Below are 20,601 nucleotides of genomic sequence, written 5' to 3'. Positions count from 1 at the left end.
TTCCAGTGGTATGTGAATATAACAGAAAAATTTGAAACTTAAAATCTGAACTATTGGTATTAAGGTTGAAATTTAAAAAAAAAACTAGAATTATTAATGTCATGATGGAATTTCCCACATTGACATGTAGCTAGCCTCTCTCAAACTAGTGAGCTCAATAATGGCTACCGAATTTAGGAACTTGGCATCTGTTTGCTACAACAGTAACAAGTCAATTAAGTCAATTAGCTGCTAGCTGCCACTAGCAAATGCATATACCGCTAGTTAGCATGTGCAGCCTTGTTAAATAATTCAAAAAGTTCTTACATCTATAGCTCAATTTGGTTGTAGCTGCCAACAGGGCTGACTGGGACAAAAAATCGGCCCGGGCATTTTGACTAGAGACCGGCCCACCAAAAATGTGACGTCATTCAGGGATAAAACCGCAAAGGATTCTGGGAACTTGTGGCAAGAGGTACTAGCGCATGCAGGCTTTCAATTGAGCTCAGTTACACAGCGATAAAAAGAAACACAAAAAATGGCAAGAAGCTGTTGTATTATTAACTGCAATAGCCGGTGTTGTGCCAAAAAAGTGATTGTCTGCCAAAAACTGATTGCTGGTATTTAAATTTAAAGCGTCCTCTGAACTCATTAGTGTCGAATCAGAGAGCGGATGCTGTGGAAAACCACCTGTTGAAACGCAGTCTGTTTACACTGAGACGCAGCACTGGCAGTTTTAATCATCATCACACTGGCTGACCTTTTTTCTTCATTTAAAACAAATGACAGGCTTGTTTGAGATGTGGGCCATCAGAGAGACACTCTGCAGCATGAAAACATATCTGATATGCAGATCCCCTTTTTTTTGATCTCTCATTATCTTACCTTTCATTTGCGTTAACTTGGCATGCAGTAAGCTCCCTCTCGCTCTCTCTTTTTCTCTCTATCAGAAGTCCACTTGTCGTGAAAGATATCCTCCTCCTCCACCTCTCTCAGATGCCCCTTTTTTGTTCTCTCTCTGTGGCGTAGAGGAAATAGGAGTGTGGCCACAGGTGGTGGAAACTACACATGCAGCGGCCACAAGAAAGGAAGGGTAGCTGCTGCAGCGGCTCAATCAGCAACATGTGGTTGCAAAAACTGTTTCATTTATTCTCTCCTCCTCCTCCTCCTCTTCTTGACTGTGTGGACGCTGGAGTTTCAGAGAGAGACAGACAGAAAGAGAGAGAGGGACTGAGACACAGGGTCCAAACATCCCCCTTCCCATCCCCATTCAAAGCACCACCCACTCATTCAAGCCCTCGATGACAGTGTGTTAGTTATCCTCTTTAATAACATGAGATCAGTGCCTGACATGTACTGTAACACCAGGAGCAGAGAGGTGGGAAATACAGCGTTACAGGTCTCCCTCATATCACCTAGAATCTCTCCTGTGGTGCGATTGGAAAGCCCTTAATGTTTTTAATCCAGTGTGGGCGTTTGGCTGTCTCTCTGTTTTGCGATCACTCTATTACATCCATCTGTTTTCTGCTTGAGGTTACCATGACAATTAATATGTCATTATAAAATCATTTTACTATAGTTGCAAACATGTAGATCGTTGTCTGTGTGCGTGTGTGCGTGTGGGTTGGCTGAAACTCAACATCCGCCTCCAAATTGAATTAACCTGCAGCCAATAAAGCTCCCTCCTCCTCCCCCCTTCCCTCGTGCTTTCCTTTCTATCTGTTTCTCGACCTCTCTTTCTCTATTTCTCACATCCACATGGCATGAATGGTAAAGGAAAACCCCACGTCAATCCAGAGCTTTTCTTTTGCAAAAATAAAAACTGCTTCTGTCATCTTTCAACTTGATTAATCCTTCAGTTAATCGTTTGATCTATAAGATGTCAGAAAATCCCAAATGTTGGTTGCTTATTTTGGCCACTTTCTAAAGACACAAGATACCAAAAAAATAGGCAAATCCTCACACTTGAGAAGCTGATAAAACCGTCTCTAGTTTTGCACTGAAAAATTATTTAAATGACTGACTCATGAATTAGAGGAATCGTCCATCTCACACATGTAACTGGGTCATAAATTACATATTGTTATAATTACACAAAATGTGTTCTAAACCCCAAACTGTTCCTGGTATACTTGACTTTTAGGACCTCCAAACCTGTAATTATCTTCATTATCAGTTAGAGCCCCTCCTCATCCTTTTCTTCTTCCTCTTTGGTGCAACCCTATAAATTTGGGGTACCACATTGGCCTCTCCCCTTTTCTACAGTTCCCCTGTGGGAGAGGTTGGTGTCATTTCTTTTCCAACATTAATTACATGTATCCACCCTGATGTTTCTGATTCCATTCATCCACTGGGGCTGAATGGAAGTCCCTGGGAGCCTATCCCAGCTGCCATAGGACAAGTGATGGGGTACACCCTGTACAGGTTGCCAGTCTGTAGTAGGGCTCATGAAAAATCAATTTATCAAAAACATAAGTAATTTGTAAACCAAAGTGCATATAATTGGTAACTGCAGACTTGCTTTACGGTCGTTTCGGTGTGAAAAAAACCCTTTAATATAAACATGTAAATTTAAGTGTCTTGAAGTGCCCTTAATAGCCTATACGGATTAAATTAACATTAATTTAACAAGGATCTTTAGAAAATATGGATCTTTAGAAAATATTTAAATTAAATTTAAATATGTAGTGCGTTGCCATCTATTTGTAAACTTTAACACGAACCTTAGCTTGAAAATAATGAATGTTACTTTACATTAAAATAGTCGCATTTAGTAAACTAGCACTAAAACATTACGTATGTAAACACACGTTTACGTTATAAAGTGCTGTATTTTTGCATTTAGCAGTTTAAGTGATAAAATTTAAAATACCTGTCGATGCGCAGTAATTGGTTGCATCTTCTATGAAGGGTGTGTCAGTAAGTTCATTGTGGTGCATTCACGTATCACTCAGAAAGTGCGTAAACGTATCGTGGCTTGTATTTAAGCGTTAAAAGTTCAAAACAAACAAACGAAATGTTTCTCCAAACTTGTGGAAAAAATTACTTTCTTGTATCACACAAAAAGAAAGATGAAAATGGCGCAGTTACTAGAAATATTTATCACATTATAAACTATCTGTGGATGGAACTTGATTAAAAGCTCTCTCACACATTTTACCTAAAGAAACGTCAAAGAATTGGCTTCAAAACGAAAAGCTGCAAAAGCACCACTACTCAGCTTGTTTTTGCTTTGATTAGTTGCGTCTGTGGGCTGAAGTTTTAATATAGTCAATATTTCCAACGCTTGTGAATGCGACACGCGTGGTCCAGCAGCAGGTTGCGGTTGGTTCAGGTCGGGACAGCGGCGCGCTCACGCACATCGCTCATGCTGACATCAAACTTTTGCACAAAAAGAAAAAAGGTTGCTCGTCTCGGAAAAAAAAACTACACAAAAACTGCCTGAAAATGTCCCAAAACTCTTGGGCAGCTGCAGTGGATGTTCAGGAGGCTACATCCTCACAGGTAACTTTTAAAGGTTACCCAACAACTTCCAAACTGTTGGGTCAAAACGCGTGCTAACTAGCTAGCTTAACGCTGACTTCGCTGTCACTGCTGCGTTATTTGCGCCAAAAAAATTTCAAACATATTTTGTTTTTTTCACCAGCTTGACTTTTCCAAAAAAGTCAGTGGAGTTCGTGGTCCACGCAACGTGATAGGAGACATAAACGGTAACTTAACTATTCGTTTTTCCTCCTTAAAATCACATCTAACTAAATTAACTGCTAACTTATGATTGTGCTGTCATGGTGGTTGCTGGTATTGCCACCTGTGTAGGGAATATCATGCCCGTGAAGGCCGGAAATGGAGGATGGGGAGAGGAGCGAGTCAACCTGGCCGAGCAGTCTCTGCTGAACAAACTAATCCGCCGCTCACTGGTGAGGAACAGAAACCAGGTGGAGGTCCTGCAGGCGGACCCCAACTCTCCACTGTACTCGGTGAAGACCTTTGAGGAGCTGAGACTGTGAGTCTGCAAGGAAAACTTCCATCATGCTCGTTTGCTTTGTGTGTTACTTTTATAAAATTACCTTATTTTGTATTTTTAATAGGAAGCCTGAGTTGCTGAAGGGGGTGTACAATATGGGCTTTAACAGACCATCAAGGATCCAGGAAAACGCTTTGCCTATGATGTTGGCACAGCCGTAAGTCTGTTTATAAAAAAAACTACGTTTCAAATTTGTATTTGTTGATTTACACGAAGTTCAAAGATACAAGGGAATTCCATTTAATTTTAGTGTTTGTTTGTTTTGTCCAGTTTGTTGAGCTTGGTGAGGCTCTGGTGGAGATTCTTGTTAATTATATGAGGCCGTGAGTGATAATGAGTAAGCTGCCTTCTCAAAGTGTTGTTTTATTGTATTTGCTATTCTGAACCTCTTAGATCTTGCCTTTGACAAGTATCCGAACATCAAAACAATAAAAACTAAACTGAAATGGCAAATTCAGTTGAAAACAAAATGAAAATGGGACTAATGCTGTTTTAACCCTGCCTCATATTGGTAACCTGTCCAGGGTGTACCCTGCCTCTCGCCCAGTGGTAGCTTGAATAGGCTCCAGCCCTGCCATGACCCTGATAAGTGGAAGAAAATGAATGGAAAAGGAAAATGACTACTAGTTAGAAAATGCAACACTATAATAAGTCAGATTTTTAGTCATCTGTTTTAGTAGCGAAGGGAGAAATCTGTTTGATTTATTGACTGAAAACAGTTAAGTTGTTTGAGGGGAGAATCCCAAGTATCTGTCTGTTTTAAATTCGTAAATGTTACAGTAGCGTGCTCTTTTAAAATTTATAGTAGTTTTTTTTTTCTCAGTAAATTATCAGGTTGATAATAATGGCACTTTAATGGACATCTCTTTGCTGTCATCTCAACAAATGGTGTTAAGGGCGTACAGTCATAATTTCCAGTGGCCAGAAAAAACGTGCACTGTGGTTTTTCAAGTGGTTTACATTATTGTGTATTTTGCATTATTGACCACTTTTAGGGCTGAGAAACGGTTCCTGTGGGGTCCTGTGTTAAATGTATTTTTCTCTCACTTTTCTAATCATATGAAATAAATAAATTACTACATTACAGCAATTAATAACTTAAAAATAACACACTTCATCAGGGGGAAACATGGGGCATAGTGATTTAAAAAAAAAAAAAATTACCTATTTTTAATACTGATAATTGCTCACTTAGAAAATTACACCATCAAAAGACATGCTGGGTAATGCTAGTTGGCTAGCTGCCCATTGTGCTGGCACAGCTGTGAGTTCATATTCACTAATTTTGAATTTGTGCCAAAACAATTAACTTGATAAATATTCTAAGAGATTTATTTAACAGCAATTTTAAGTTATTTCAGAAAAATGTTAACCATTTGCCTTTTTTCATCTTAAAGATGTGTGTGGATGTCACACTTGTGTTCATTTATAATGGTGCCTTGTGCCAAAAAGTTACACTATTTTATTAATATTTTAATATTTAATTACTCTTTAACAGATCCTTGCATATAGGAACCTTAAATTAACAAATGCTGTACAGACAGTCTAGCAAAATGCATACATACAGTTGGCCATGAAAAAAACAAAGTACATAACTGTTGCCACAATTAATGGAAGACAACTGTTTAAAATGTTTCTTAAAAACAAGAGCAGATGGAGTAAATAACAGGCTGGATCTACTTCTGCTGCCTTTGGGAGACTAAACCTAAGCCCTGATTGAAACATCTGGAACTCAACATGTAAGAGAAGCTGAGGTTCCAAAACGATGATCTGTGCCTTTGAGAAGCTTATACAGATGCAAAAAGTCATTAAGGGCACAGCTTGACAATTCACCCCCCAAGTTTGCTTCTATTTTTAAGACTTCCAAACCAGCAAATCATGGAAAATTAAATGACCGAGTCGAGAAAAAAGAATAAAATACTTGTTTAGTGTCATGGCTGCATAAAAGCTTCACAATTATCTATAAAAGAACAACCATTAATTTTCTTTTTTGCATATAGTGTACAATGGCCCAAAATTTATACCTGCTACCATAATGGTATGTGACTAGTCAACTGGACATACATACTTTTCTGCCCTTATTAGTCTTTTATATTGTTTTTACTTTATTTATATATAAAGGTGGTTATTGGTTCTGATGTTAGGATGGTGTTGCAGGATGGGCTCAAAAAAAATTGGGTTAAAATCTTGTGTGTGGCATTAAATAATGGTATCGAATAATTTCCTGGGTATTGGTATTGACTTTGAATTCTAGTATTGTGACAGCACTGCTTTTTTGCCTCTGATAAATGCTGTTAGCCGATTTTGACGAATTCAGCGCTGTTGGACTGGGACACTTTGCAAATAATCTCCCATAAGATGTGGAAATGTAATACAACTGTTTATCAGAAGGAAATGGTAAATTATAGGACACTCAAGCCCAACATTAGCAGGCATTATTTTGTAAGCCTATAACAGCTTGTTGTTGTTTAGTCAGCTTGTTGTCAGCTGTTACGCGATGAAAGGGTCACAAGTCTAATCTGCTGACAACAAATAATTGAAACAATGGTGGGAATAAATAAACATGTTTATGCACATTTTTTTGTGTGTTGGAACCCTGGCTTCAGCAGGTGAGGCTTGAGGACATGGGGTATGTTTTGGTTTTTTTGGTTTTTACTTAATAAAACTTTAGTTTGTGATTTTTTTTTCTTTCTTTTTTTTTTTTTTAAATGGACTTTTGTCCTGTTGTAATGATAAAAAAAAAAAAAATCTAAGCAGTCAAAATTTTAAAAACCCTTTCAAATCTTCAGCACATCGGGTTTTTCTGTGATTTATTCATTTCTTCATGTCTACTTTTTTCTGCTTTCAGACCTCAGAATCTGATTGCACAGTCGCAGTCTGGCACAGGTAAAACTGCTGCATTTTCTCTGGCCATGCTCAGCCATGTAAACCCTGACAATAAGTGGACTCAGGTAAGCAGAACATCCTCAGAGTATCACAGCATTTTCAATCTCTTGAGACAGCTGGTATCCTTTTATCAGACCCTGAAATGTATTCACTAGGTCAAAAAAAATTTCTTTTAGTGCCTTTGCATCGCACCGACGTACGAGCTCGCATTGCAGACTGGTCAAGTCATTGAGCAAATGGGGAAATTTTGTCCAGATGTGAAGCTGGCATATGCCATTCGGGGAAATAGAAGTAAGAATGTGATAGTGTTTGTACTCTCTTCTGAAGAAAAGATTTCTAGTCACCAGTCTGTGTTCACTGCGTGACTCTCTGCATTGTGTTCAGTGGAGCGAGGAGCCAAGTTGCAACAGCAGATTGTCATTGGTACACCGGGCACAGTCCACGACTGGTGCACCAAGTACAAGCTCATTGACCCCAAAAAGATCACTATGTTTGTGCTGGATGAGGCTGATGTGATGATCGCCACCCAGGGCCACCGGGACCAGAGCATTCGAATCCACAGGTGCACTCCTTTCGGTCTTTATGTTCATATTTTTATTTCCAGAGTTTTACAATAACAAACACTGGCTGGTAAATATGGCATGCAGTACAGTTCACCTGAAGCAGGTTTTTAATTGCTTAGTATTTGGTGCCATAATCTATAATGTCATAGTTCATTTTATCAGTCATAGTAGGTTCAGCTTAACCAACAAAAGCACATCAGGTAGGTAGATTAGCCTGCTTCTGGCTTATTGTGGCCAGTAACTTTATTTCCACCAAAGTGGCACGAATCTTCACTAAAAATTTATTCAGTTGCCAGTTTTAAAAATAAAAGATATACCTCTGAACTACAGAACCTGTTGTTGGTGTTGAAAACACAGTAAGAAGACAGCACTGGTTGATGCCACAGTGCAGGCGTTCCACTCACATTTGTACTTAAATATACATGCACGTGGATTTTACTTGTGGGAGAGAGATGTGGGGAAAAAGGATTCGGCTTAGGCAACTTGTGCTTTTCTCAACAAAGTTTCATAACACAGCGGGAATGAAGATGATCCTGTTGTATTTGAAGCTTCTCCTCTTAAACACACATGGCAGTCTGCAAAGAGCCAGCATTATTACCAAGATAATAGTGAAGGTGGACGAGAAGAAATATTGTTCTAGTCTACAGCATCAGTGCTTGTTCCTAAAATCGCAATGAGAACATCTGTAAATAAGTATTGTTTATTGAACCACCTGTGTGAGTAGAGGAGTCTTTTCACCTCCTCCCATACACCTTTGATTTCCTTCTTGCGGCGACAAAGCTAATAAAGAACAAATTAGAATAAAAACGCAGTCTTTAAATCTGATGTCACAAAATGCTTTGCGAGAGCTGACAGCAGTTTTCCCTCTGTGTCTGTGTGATAACCTGAAGCATGCAGGGATGAGTTTAAAAGGGGTCATGGAGAGGACTTCACATCATTTAAAACTCATTAAAGAGCGAGCAGAGACGATGTAAGCTGGCAGCCAAGTTAACATGATATCCGCTATATTTATATCTGCATACAATCCTGTCGTTTTAACTTTTTCTTAAACAGCATTTTTTGCTTGAGTGTCAGTGAAAAGATCGCTTCATATTTAAACTTGTTGAGCAGGTGGCCCATCAAAGTGGAGATTGATAATAATATATACATGCATGCATACATATATAAAGTATGATTCACAGCAAAAAGGGCAAGCTAACATTTTTAGATGTGAGCCAAGCAACATGAAGACTTTGTTCTCACAGGAAGGAACTCTTAAAGACCAGCATACAAAAAATAATTTCTTTTAATCGTGTTATGTTATGGAAGCACAAATGTAAAATTTTCCACCACAGTCCTCTTTTGATTCTAATTGTAGTCACAGTGAACCCTTCTGTTCGACTCTGGAAATCCCCTTTGTCACTGGCCTCAGATTTGCTGCATGTGTTTTTGTGAGTGCGAGAGGAGAGGCTGCAGCTCCACCATGAACTACAACTTTGTCATTTTTATTAATTTATTTTTTACTGCTGGCATCATCAGCCTTTTCTTTGTTGATTAATATATTTTATTCACACATGCCATCTCTGTATTACATTTAATAGTTTGCACAGTTTTGAACCCTGCAGTACCAGCTTCAACGTGCTGCTCTGCTTTCCACTAAGATCAGTCTGGTTTATCTCAGGAACCTTATGTTTCTTTTAATGTAAAAATGTACTACAGGGAACACTTGTTAATCAGTTATATCAAAAGCCACATTAACATTCCTCCGTCTCAATATACCAATGTACACACAACAATAAACTGAAAAGAGAGGTCTAATGACTTAACATTCTTTGTTGTTTGTTTAAACAAGTGTTTTTTGTCACACTTTGTCTCCACACTTATGCAGACAGCTGCCGATGAACTGTCAGATGCTCTTTTTCTCTGCAACATTTGAGGACTCTGTGTGGAGGTTTGCAGAGCAAATTGTTTCTGAACCTAATATAATCCGGCTAAAGCGTGAGGAGGAGACTCTGGATACCATCAAACAGTTCTATGTGAACTGCAAAGAGAAGGAGGACAAGTTCACGGCACTCTGCAATCTATACGGGGCCCTTACCATTGCACAGGCCATGATCTTTTGCAAGGTAAGTCAGGTGTTTTCAAAGCTGCTTAACAAAAACTATGATTTAATGGTTTTAATTTGGCACTGAAAGCACTGTAACTCGTGAGAAGGAGAGAGCTCACAAAAAGAAGGGTTTTATGTCAGTAAGTTAGTATCCTAAATTTTAATCTACGGATAAAGTGTAGCTGAAGACACCAGTACTAGTAGTAGAGTAATAGTGCATGATGAGCCCCGAGTTTATTTGGCTGCAAGACACGGTGTTTTTGTTGACAGAGGAAATATCCTTTTTTTCAGGCTGTGGTTGCTTGTAGCTCTAGGTAGGAAGCTGGAGCTTAGAAAAAGCAGACTCGTGTGACCTTTTCACTTAATAAATGATCAGTTTTAACTCACCTGGCTGAAGGAGCGATGAGCTATTAAAGCTAAGGGGTAAAAAGCAAAAAAGCCAACAGTGATCCCGGGATTCAGTCAACCTATCCCCAGGGCCAGCCAAACCTGGCACCAGGCAGGGTGTAGAAAAATGGGATGTAGAGGACCCACCTGTGCCTCTCCCTGCTTGTCCGTATTAAAAATGACCTGTTGAGTGGTGCAAATGTTGGTATATGTCAGTGAATGAGATGTAGAAAGTAAGTATGACTGTGTGAAAACTAGAGTGCTATTAAAATTGAGGGGAGAAATGTGACACAAGCACAACACTTTTGGTCAGCACTGTTCATCAACACCCCCCCCCCCCCCCCCCCCCCCCCCACACACACACACACACACACACACACACACACACACACACACACACACACACACACACACACACAACCACCACCACCACCCACCCAAAAAACCCCAAACCCTTAGTGGCTAAATTGTAAGTATGAGTGGTTATAACTTCTTTTCTTACCCTCTTTCTTTAGACCCGAAAGATGGCTGCCTGGCTGACAGAAAGTCTGACCAAAGAGGGCCATCAGGTGGCATTGCTAAGTGGTGAAATGACAGTGGAGCAGCGAGCTGCTGTCATTGAACGCTTCAGGAGCGGCAAAGAGAAAGTGCTTGTGACCACGAATGTGTGCTCAAGAGGTAAGAAGGCTATTAAGTGAGAGTTGATTGCCAATGATTGATACCAATGGTGGTAAGTGTGCACCCATTAATGTAGAGCTAGAGGTGGACACGTCTATTTTAAAGTGAGGCAGATTCGGTTTATTAAAATGTTTATTATTTAATCCATCAGTGGGGAAATTGTCTAAAACCTTTTTTTTTTTTTTTTTATCAGTGAGCCAGTGTAGATCACTTTAACCACTGTTGATCCCTGAAGTCCATGTCCATCAGCACTAGGGCTGTGCGATATGACCAAAATCTCATATCCCGATATAAGACATCTATCGTCCCGATAACGATATAAATCACAAAGATTTAACATTTTCTGTGAATCTCGGGCAGCTTGACTTGCGGAAAGTGTTTCCAGCTGGGCGTCGTGTACCTGGAGTCGAGTGTTTTAAAAAAAACAGATTTATTAAAGGATGCATTTTTAGACATAAGTTGCACCGGCCGCTGTTTTCTTTGAGTATTTATTACATAGCGTGCTGCGGAGAAAAGCCTGTTCTAATGTTTGAGTCTAAGGTTTATTTTTTAGCACCTGACGGCTCTTTTTTGCTTCTCATCCATAAATACTCTGCATACTCTTTCACATGATTCAGGGTTTTTTTTTTTTTTTTAAGTCTCAACAGGATCTTGAGCTTTATTGTGAAAGGTTTATGTGGAAAATAAACAAGCGGACAAGCGAAGGTTTTACCATCGTTGTTGCTAACGACAGTGCATAAAAACAGGCGCTTGTCCGTCCGTAGTGTGGTTATATAAAATATAAGCGAAAGAGAGAACTTTAAGAAATTAATATAGTCACTACAATGACCATCAAAATGATGAAAAAATATTGCCGTAAACAGTTTATTTTGCGACACCACAAAACAAACAATAGCGTAAAATGAAACAATAGGCTTTTTTATATCGTCATCCGATATATATCGTTATATCGAACAGCCCTATCCAGCACTTACTATTTTGCTTACATGGATTGCAGGTATTGATGTGGAACAGGTGTCTTTGGTGGTGAACTTCGAACTCCCAGTTGATCTGGACGGGAATGCTGACAATGATACATACCTTCACCGCATTGGCCGTACCGGCCGTTTTGGCCGACGTGGATTTGCTGTTAATATGGTGGACAGCGAGCACAGCATGGACATTATAAAACAGATTGAGATGCATTTCGGTATGTTCCATTTTTTTACTCGAGCTTGATACAATTGAGAGAATCCAGATCCTAATGACGCATCCTCTTTTTTTCCTTTCACCTACAGACAGGAAAATCATCAAACTTGACACCTCCAATCTGGAGGAAATGGAGAACCTGATAAGCTGAAGTTGCAACAACCAGACATGTTGCCTAAAATGTTAATGACCCCCCTTCCCCCAAGGATTTATTGTTTGCACTTTTATTGTTTACAGATGCATGCGTGTGTTAACTGTGCCAAACAAAGTTTGCACTTTGATTTTGTTTGCCTTTGTTCACTGACGTCACCTTAAAGCATACAGGAGTGTTGGATTGCAGTGTTCTTTCATTTATTTGTGCAGTGAAATATTAATGTAGTTAGTATAGATGTTTGCATGACTTGAGTTTGATCAATTATCCTTGAGTGGCTTAAAGCATTTTAAAAGTTTAAAATGCCTGTCTTACTGTAGCGGGAGTCATAATTTCATGTGAGGATGTTGCTGAGGTTTTTTTTTTTTTTTGTGGATTTAAAAAAAAAAATCTTGTTAAAGCCTGCTGAGAAGATGACTTAAAGTTTAAAAAATAAGTTAATAAAAAGAGAGACAGAGGGAGAGACCTGATAGCTTTTTCCCCCTTTAACTTTACTGTGTGATTGTTTCAATAAATTTTCCAGAGTTGGCACAAATGGTATTATGAGTTTGTTGAAACACATTTGAGCATAATTTTATTTAAAATGTAAAACTGTATTTTCAGTTAAGCAGACTAATTGACTCACTTTGGTGTTGACTACCATTTCTGTGAAGTCAAACACACAAGCAATTTAAATGGATTCAAAAGTTCTCTGGTGAAAAACTCCAAGTTCCTTGGCGTGGTTCTAATAGCTTACATTTTAATGAGTACACCTGAGTAATAAGGTTTTGATGATGCCTTCAGGAGCAGGCTGTACAATTCCAGCTTGCAAAATCTTACTGAAGCAATTAAACTAGTAAATATCATTTAGTGGGATGTGAGGCACCCTGAACTCTAAATATAAACGGTATATACTGCAGACATGAATGTAAAACTTCTACCATTTTACTTTGTCATTAAACTTATTTTTTTGGAAGATGTTATACTTGCTTGCCCATGCCATGAACTGCCTGGAAAAAGGATACATTTTATTAATTTAAATTTAATCAAATGATTCAAAAGATTACTTTCCTCCATTTAATAATAAAACTTGATTATGATAAGTTAGTTTTAATGAACACTTTGGGAAAACAAATTGAAAGGAGCTATACTAAAATTTATTAAATGTAGATTGCAAAACTGAGCTTTTACATGCGTAAAGACCACCTAAATCATTTTTGAGAATCAACGTCGTTGTGAATATTTTATTTTCCAAATATATAACCCCATTTGCTCATTGAGCTTCCAGAGTTATGAAACATTTATTTATACATCCTGAAATGTATATAATCTCAAAGTACTCTGAAGAATCACAACTCCGTGCAGGTTCATGAACACAATGCAGAAAAACATCTCTTCTGCTACACAGATCCTGAGCACGAGAAGTTTAATTTTACTTGAGTAAGGTGCATATTGGACGAAGTTTGGCATTAAAAATCTTAGAGGCTACAGATTGGTGCGAAAGAAGCCTTTTAAACTTTGCACAGTGAAGTTCAGATATTCAAGTGAAGCTACAAAATGCACAGTTACAGACCTCAAAGAACACATATTACTCCTGTCCCCCCATAGTGTCAGTTTTCTGAGAGATGCACAGCACGGATCTGTTAGGAATGGCACACTGTGCCAGAGTCATACGCAGGTCTCTAAAGGTCCTGCGTGGCACCTCCATGGTCTCAATGCAAGCATCTTCATACCTGGTTCCAAACCTGGCCTCTGCACTGGCTTTCACTGTTAGCAGAGTGTGTGTGGGGTCAAAGGGCTGCTGAAACCTCCTTCCGCATGGAGCTCTTACAGCAAGAAGCAAACTGCCACTGCCAGCTTCTGCCGTTGAATCACTGGGGCTGCAGACCTTGGTCACATCATCACCATCCTTTGCTAGGTTAAGGTTGTACACGTCTTTGTGCAGGCTCACCTCTGACTGCCTTCTCTTCTCTATTGACGGAAGGACTTTGTACTTGTTTAAGGACTGTGGCGGAGCAGCAGGAGTACGCTGCAGCATGTGCAAAACTTCCTCTTGGCTCAGGTGGTTAGCTTGCAACATGACGGGCTGAGACCGGGAGCGAAGGTTTCTGTCCGGCCTGCGGAACTCAGGAGACCCCGGCTCCCTGTGGATGCTGTTCGCCTCCCCTGGATACAGTGAGCTGTCTACAGCAGGTCTGCTTCGCCCCTTAGAGGATTTTGGCCTTGTTAGATGCATCGAAGATCCGCTGCTTTGAAGATTTCCAGCTGTGTTTCGGCGTAAGTGCTTTACAAAAAAAGAGTAAAGAAAGTTTATATTGTTCTAAAGGCTATGAGCACAGCTTTTAAAAACTATCGCACTGGTTAAACGTATAAATGTACGCTTCCGTAGCCGGTCAACAAGTTAAATTAGCGTTTGTGCGCTTTACTTCCCAGTTTGGGTATTAAGTCCTTTCTCAAGCGTCAGCAACGTTGCCATGACACTCTGGTTGCCTTGACAACCTGTGGTTGGAGAGTGGGAGTCCCCTGCTGTTGGAAACATGCAACTGCAGCTTCATACATTAATGCAAACAGAAGGTGGCAAGCTTATTTTATTGTTTAGTGAGCTAAAAGCTAAAATTAGGTTTGAAAACGTGTTCACTATAATCAAAACCAAAACTAACTGAAACAATAATGTGTTCTCACAAAACTACCTAAAATAAAATAATGTAGGAAAAATATCCTTAGCCTTAATCATCAATCAATTTTCTCTTTTCCAGACCACTCTGTGGTGTGGGAAAATCCCAGCAGATCAGCAGTTTCTGTAATACTCAAATCAACCCATATGGCACCAACAATCATGTCATATTCAAAGTCACTTAAATCACCTTTCATCCCCATTCTGATGCTCAGATTGAATTATAGCTGATCATCTTGTCTATATGCATAAATGCATTTAGTTGCTGCCATGTGATTGGTTGAGTAAACATTTGCATTAATGTGTAGATGAACAGGTGTACCCAACAAAGTGGCCGGTGAGTGTATTTAGTCTCATAGTAATGATATGTGTTCATTTCTGTCACCTTCAAGATGCTGTTTAAGGACAGTGAGATGGCTGCACTTACAATGACTTATTTTCTAAAATCAAAAAAAATCACATGACAAAGTTTAATTCACAAAATAAGAAACCTTAAGTACATCCTTCATGGCCAAACGGGAACATCTGTCTTTTTTCACCTGCAATGTTTATTACATGTTTGAGTGAATAATAACACAGAATACAGAACATGCTTGTTCCAAATACAATGCTATATTCTATCATAATATTTGTACATTAATCATAAATCAATTCATAATGCAAAACATTTGTTCATGTGGACATAAATAAACATTTGCATGTAACAAAAATACAAATCTTCATTTAACAAGAAAAAACCTAAATCAGATGTGTAGTAAAACACTGAAGTGATATGAATTTATGGAAAACAACAATGTACAGAGTTAAACCTTTTTAATCAATGATTTACAACATGCTGTTTCCCAATTAAGTATGTTTGTCCATTTGCATTTGTAATATATCATCATCCCATATTTATGGAATATTTTGTAATATATCTAAATAGAAAGGTCATTAATAATGATTACCAGCAACAGAAGGTTCAACATTTTAACACTGGATTAAATACTGCATAGCAGCTGAAAAACTGACGTAACAGTTTACTTTATTCCATACAATTTTCATAATTGGTATACCTCACTATTATTCATTATTACTTTGTGTCATGTTTCCCCAATTAAATGTTTGGTCTTTTAAGCATTACAAAATATCATCATCATGCCAGTAAATAACTTTTCTGTTAATCCTCTTAAGATATTAAATCTCTTCAGCCTGTTTTCATATCTGAGAGCCAAACATTTGTTCACTTCTAATTAATTTGTCATTTCATTGTTTCTTCATTACTTCTTAATGCTGAAATCTCAAATCCAAAATGCAAACTTGGTTTATTTCCTTTGAATAAATGTTGTTGCAAAAACAGCAGCTTTAAACGGGAGCCCAAGACTTCAGGGACCCACTGTAGTTCCCTTCATATTTTTAAATTAATTTAAAAAAAACAAAACAATCCAGAGCAGCTATTCCCAAACATGACCACAATGGAAAACTGTAATTTGAACATCCTCCATCCGAAAACTTCAAGCAGATCAATATTTCCTTTTATTTCATTAATTCAGATTTTCTTTTTTAAATCAAAGTAAAAAGTGTTACTGAGGTTAGAACAGTCACAATGAGATCAAATGAGAACATCAAAGAATGAGTGCAGAAATTCCAGGGTCTGTACTACTGAAGGAGTTAAACAGTAAATGATAACAGTAAATAATTTATAACAATAGATGACTGAATAAAAACAGAACGCAGCATTTAATAAATTAACGGAAATTAATGGAAAAGTTATATATAGTGGTCCTAATATGGAGCCCTGGGGAACTCCTTGAATAATAGGAGACAAGGGAGGGCAGACCAGACGAAGCGACACAATGTGTGCTTACAAGTAACTTAAAAATCAACTTACAGCATTCCCAGGTAAAGCAGTGTTGTGTAGTCCATTTATTAAGGTGGTATTGTAAACTGTATGAAAAGCCTTTTAGAATTGAAGAAAAAGACATTGTTTTGTATTGTTTGTAGTTCTTTGTATCAGTATTGTCATTTACGCTTTAATAGAAGTAGTTATTTTGCCGTGTTGTTTTCTAAATCTTGACTGTTGGGAGAGAATTGAAAATTGAAATTCTGTCTAAAAACTCTTTTAGATTTTAACTTTTATTAATTTATTGTCTAAGAGTGTTTCTCCAGCAGCTTTACTTAAAAAAAAAAATTCTAACTAATGAAGGGATTTAAGGTAAATTCAGGATCAGTTTCTTTTTCAAATACCGTATAAAGATCTAATTGCAATTTTAAACTAAATTAAAAACCAAGTCAAAAAGTCCTTAAGGATTTAAAAAGAAATAATAAACTGATTTTTATTATTTAAGATTGGTTATTTTAGAAGAAGGATTTTATTCTGTTAAATATTATAAGAATTAAACCAACAGGATCTTATCCTACATGTTTAACCTTCCTCTGAGAGATGGCTGGGCTCATTTACTCAGAAAGATTGATGGGTGGATGGTCAAAAGTTTAAAAGGTGCAGCTTTTTAAATTATATATTTCTGTCTAAAAATGTAAAATCTTCAAAATCTGAGTTAACTACAAACAATATATTAATATTAATTAATATACTGTAAATGATTGCTGACCCTAGACTGGGAACTGTTGATTTAAAAGCAAAAGATGAGTTAATAAAAATACATTCAAAGGTCCATTACTTGGAGGAAAATGTACAGAATTTTATGTTAAAACATGTATACAGTAGTTTCGAAATTAATCTTAGTGGTATTACAGCTAATTATGACAATCCTTCACCAAGCAGCAGAAGCATCTTGTTCAGCAGCCTTTCACCAAGGACAAGTTACAAATATTTAATTATATAAAGTATGACGTGTCAGATATTAGCACTTCTTGCTTCTAAGGTAAATCAAGCATGTTATGTTGAGCATATAGGTCCTCTGTGATCTGGTACACCTCAGAGATGAGAGGTAGGGCCTCCCCCAGCTTGGCCACAACCTGCTCAGGTGGGCCAACATTCATTACTTCGAAAAAGGTTTGGCGGCCAGGAAGCACGAGGAAGGCCATGCCCGCAGCCTTACGGATCATCCACGGATGGTGCTGGGCGAGGGACTCGTTGTAGGCCTCTGCACACAGGGCAGATGTTTTACTGTCTTCTGTGCTGGTGCGCAGGCGATCCAGGAAGAGCTCCAGCCATCTCAGAGCGCGGTGGAGCCTCAGCAGAGTACGACAGCCAGACTCTGGGTGGCTTCCTTTCTTGTTCACATCCACGAGATTATTGTCCAGTTCGTATTTTACCATCGACTGCACAGTAGCATAGTGAGAAGCGTTCTCACCATTCATATAATTCACAAGGATCTGGATCTTGCTGACAGCATCCTTAGAAATGAAGCCAAAGACACTTCCCAAGCTGTTCAGAAACCTATTACAAGGAGTAAAAACACACTCAGTTAACACCTGGGTGTCCTTTTGGTCTACTATTACGGCAGTAAATTCTAAATGCCTGCAAATTATAATCGGTTCAGTTCACATGAGAAATTCCAAGAATTCACTCACAGACCAGAGCTGAAGCTCAACTCTTTCCCTTTTATGCTGTTCCTGCTGCAAAAATATTTCATACTTTTTACAATAAAAATGCAACATTTATGAAAGCCGCTGCAATTTGAATTTCAATTATAATTACAAATTCCAGTCATTTCTAAAATATTATCAAGATGCAGTTATTGTGCCTCAGCCTGTTTCGTAATGCTATTGTGTTGCCTTTGATTCCTTTACTTTCATTTTTTCCTAATTGAAAAGAGTCCAAACTATACTCTCCGTCAAAACTCTCACTATACAGCTCTGGTATTTGTTTCTTTTTTCTATTGGATCTTTTAATTGCTCTTATATAAGAAAAACATGGAGCTTTTAAAGGGGAACACTCATGCTAGCATTACCAGCTTTGCAAATACTTGTCGGCCTGCTTCTGTCATCACATTTTATTGATTTTTTTTTTTTTTTAAAAACCAGAAAGTCCACTGAGAATAAAATCTCTTTTTCCACAGAGACCTAGCCCTAGCCAAGAAGGCACACTATTACCAGGAATATGATTCTGGAATCAGTCTGTAGGTAAAGTAGACCCTTTCATATGCTATAACCTGTTTTGATCAGCCACCTATCTCAGCCTGTGATGACCCTTGTTTCACAGACATTTGACTGTTGTAGTTTTGCAATTGAAACTACAATATAACTTTCAATACAATCCAATTTTATTTATTTAAATCACAAAAAAAATCACCTTAAAGTGCCTAAAACTATAAGGTACAGTAATCCTACAATAATACAGAGAAACCCCAACAATCAGACAACCCCCTATGAACAAGCATTTTGGCAGCAGTGGGAAAGAACATTTCCTTGTAACAGGAAGAAACCTGTTAAAAGGGAGAACCAGGCTCAGTCAGGGGCAGCCATCTGGTGCAAGCAGTTAGGGCTGAGGGAAAGGAGACATGATACTGAGGCACAAAGTTGGAATCAGAAAACAGAATTGAACAAAAGGGGGGTTTGATTTCAGGTTATACAATTTATTTGTTTTTGAACAGAGCTTTAATGTGTTTTTCAAATCTGTGGATATCTCCTGTAATTATGAAGCTGCAAGGACTCATAAAATAATTAATTAAAAAGAAAATTTTAGCCTATCCCTATGTTCTTTGAGGGTCTGTAACCTGGAAAGTTTTCATGGCATGAAGGTGACACTTTTTTATTCATTAAACATACGAAAGTTACTTTTTTTTTCTTTTTTTTTTAAATAGATGAAGAGTCAGCTGGATCAGATATAAATCTCAAGACTTGATCTTAGCTTATAGTAAACGCTCTCTGTCCTACATTTACCTTGCTGTGATCTGCTCGCCTTACTTTACTTCTACACTGATGTAAGAACACACAGAGAATATTTGGACCACCAAACCACTTACTTTACAAGCCCACGCCATCCAGCGACGTACTGTTCTAGATAGACTTCTTTATTTTCCGACAGACACAACTTAAAAGTGTCTAGGACCTCCTGGAGGGAGAACTTCTGGTCTTCTGAGCCTGCCATGGTTTCTACCAGGAAGTGCAAATGACACAAACAGGCACGTAAAAAATGAATGAAAAAATGTATTTCGGGGCTACAAACAAACCGGAACTGTGTAAAAATGTAAGCCCTGTGGTAAACGATCAAGAAGTGAACTCGTCACCTACAAGAAAAGTTAAAATTGAAAGGAAAATTACGCATTTCTTTTTCTCGACACCGTGAAGCGACAGATCCTGTCTGTTCTTATCTGGTTCTACTGCGCAGGCTCTAAATTGGCGACTTTATCTTCAAAATAAAAGCAAGGGAAATTTGTACCTTGATTGCTTATTAGACTTGTTGAAAGAAGTTATTATAACCCAAACCATGATCCCGCCGCACTTAAACAAATAGTTTTGTTGCATAAACGTCACTGATGTGTGAAAAATAAAAAGTGACAAACAGCATAGCCTTTGTATGCCAGAAATGAACTTTTATAAATGAATGCACCTGAAATCTCTGTAGGCAGTGCTGAAATTAGGTCAAAAAGAGCTCCAGACGGGTGAATTGCTACCTGAAATGTCACATGAAATGGTAGCTGGTGTGTAGGCAGTGAAGCATAATAAGTAAGCAAAGAGTAAGAAGAGGCAAGGCAGGATGAGAGGACTTTAAATATCACTGTGGCCAGTTATCCTGTGACCCCGTTTCAGTTTCCAAACCATAGCAGGTCTTATTAGCATGTTGTAAACCTCCCCTTTCATTCTTAGTGCTATCCAGACTACGTGATGCCACTATTTCTTGGTTAATCATTTTTAGAGGTGTCATATTCCTTATGCTGAAAATCTATTCACACATCTATCAGTTCAGTATAATTAAAAGTGGAAGACATAGTATTTTTGAAGGAATATAGATAGTTGAATTTGTTTTCAAGGTTTGCTTGAAAGGAAGTATAGATTATCAAAATGAGATATGGAAATAGTCTTCAAAACCTTTCCACCTGTGTTTTCTGCAGCCTTTCG

The 20,601-nt window shown here is 38.2% G+C and overlaps 3 protein-coding genes across 4 annotated transcripts; 1 reads left to right on the top strand and 2 right to left on the bottom strand.

The window, feature by feature from the left end:
* The first annotated feature begins 3,426 nt into the window (after nucleotides 1–3,426).
* ddx19a (DEAD-box helicase 19a) lies at nucleotides 3,427–11,998 on the top strand. The gene is made up of 11 exons (XM_085343807.1): nucleotides 3,427–3,483; nucleotides 3,626–3,689; nucleotides 3,796–3,982; nucleotides 4,068–4,160; nucleotides 6,852–6,954; nucleotides 7,066–7,180; nucleotides 7,274–7,451; nucleotides 9,320–9,557; nucleotides 10,441–10,603; nucleotides 11,601–11,792; nucleotides 11,881–11,998. The coding sequence occupies exons 1-11, from the start codon at nucleotides 3,427–3,429 to the stop codon at nucleotides 11,940–11,942; spliced, it is 1,452 nt and encodes a 483-aa protein (XP_085199933.1). The 3' UTR covers nucleotides 11,943–11,998.
* Nucleotides 11,999–13,509: 1,511 nt separating this feature from the next.
* On the bottom strand, nucleotides 13,510–14,157 carry ubxn10 (UBX domain protein 10). Its single transcript, XM_085345544.1, has one exon. The coding sequence runs from the start codon at nucleotides 14,155–14,157 to the stop codon at nucleotides 13,510–13,512; it is 648 nt and encodes a 215-aa protein (XP_085201670.1).
* Nucleotides 14,158–17,434: 3,277 nt separating this feature from the next.
* cptp (ceramide-1-phosphate transfer protein) lies at nucleotides 17,435–19,834 on the bottom strand. Of its 2 annotated transcripts, XM_085345224.1 has the most exons (3): nucleotides 19,774–19,834; nucleotides 19,506–19,635; nucleotides 17,435–17,977 (listed from the first exon to the last, which is right to left on the bottom strand). In XM_085345224.1, exons 2-3 carry the CDS (start codon nucleotides 19,628–19,630, stop codon nucleotides 17,455–17,457), a joined length of 648 nt encoding a protein of 215 aa, XP_085201350.1. In that variant the 5' UTR covers nucleotides 19,631–19,635; nucleotides 19,774–19,834; the 3' UTR covers nucleotides 17,435–17,454. The 2 variants fall into 2 exon arrangements, with proteins under 2 accessions (XP_085201350.1, XP_085201351.1); XM_085345225.1 differs by lacking the exon at nucleotides 19,774–19,834 and having other exon boundaries at nucleotides 19,506–19,678.
* Nucleotides 19,835–20,601: the final 767 nt, after the last annotated feature.

This window comes from Diplotaxodon limnothrissa, linkage group LG20, assembly GCF_057381915.1.
Source record: "Diplotaxodon limnothrissa isolate DT_005_m linkage group LG20, D_limnothrissa_male_GT1.1, whole genome shotgun sequence".
NCBI classification, from domain to species: domain Eukaryota; kingdom Metazoa; phylum Chordata; class Actinopteri; order Cichliformes; family Cichlidae; genus Diplotaxodon; species Diplotaxodon limnothrissa.
Note: the sequence above shows the minus strand (reverse complement) of the source record. Positions and strands in the feature narration are given on the sequence as shown.

What these genes read in the sequence shown, in the direction of transcription:
- ubxn10 (XM_085345544.1), bottom strand. Translation starts at nt 14,157, where the DNA reads ATGCATCTAACAAGGCCAAAATCCTCTAAGGGGCGAAGCAGACCTGCT.
- cptp (XM_085345224.1), bottom strand. Translation starts at nt 19,630, where the DNA reads ATGGCAGGCTCAGAAGACCAGAAGTTCTCCCTCCAGGAGGTCCTAGAC. An exon ending in GGATGGCGTGGGCTTGTAAA is followed by an intron (nt 17,978 to 19,505) that starts GTAAGTGGTTTG and finishes TCCTTGTAATAG; the next exon opens with GTTTCTGAACAGCTTGGGAA.
- ddx19a (XM_085343807.1), top strand. Translation starts at nt 3,427, where the DNA reads ATGTCCCAAAACTCTTGGGCAGCTGCAGTGGATGTTCAGGAGGCTACA. An exon ending in CAGAGCATTCGAATCCACAG is followed by an intron (nt 7,452 to 9,319) that starts GTGCACTCCTTT and finishes ACACTTATGCAG; the next exon opens with ACAGCTGCCGATGAACTGTC. An exon ending in CACGAATGTGTGCTCAAGAG is followed by an intron (nt 10,604 to 11,600) that starts GTAAGAAGGCTA and finishes CATGGATTGCAG; the next exon opens with GTATTGATGTGGAACAGGTG.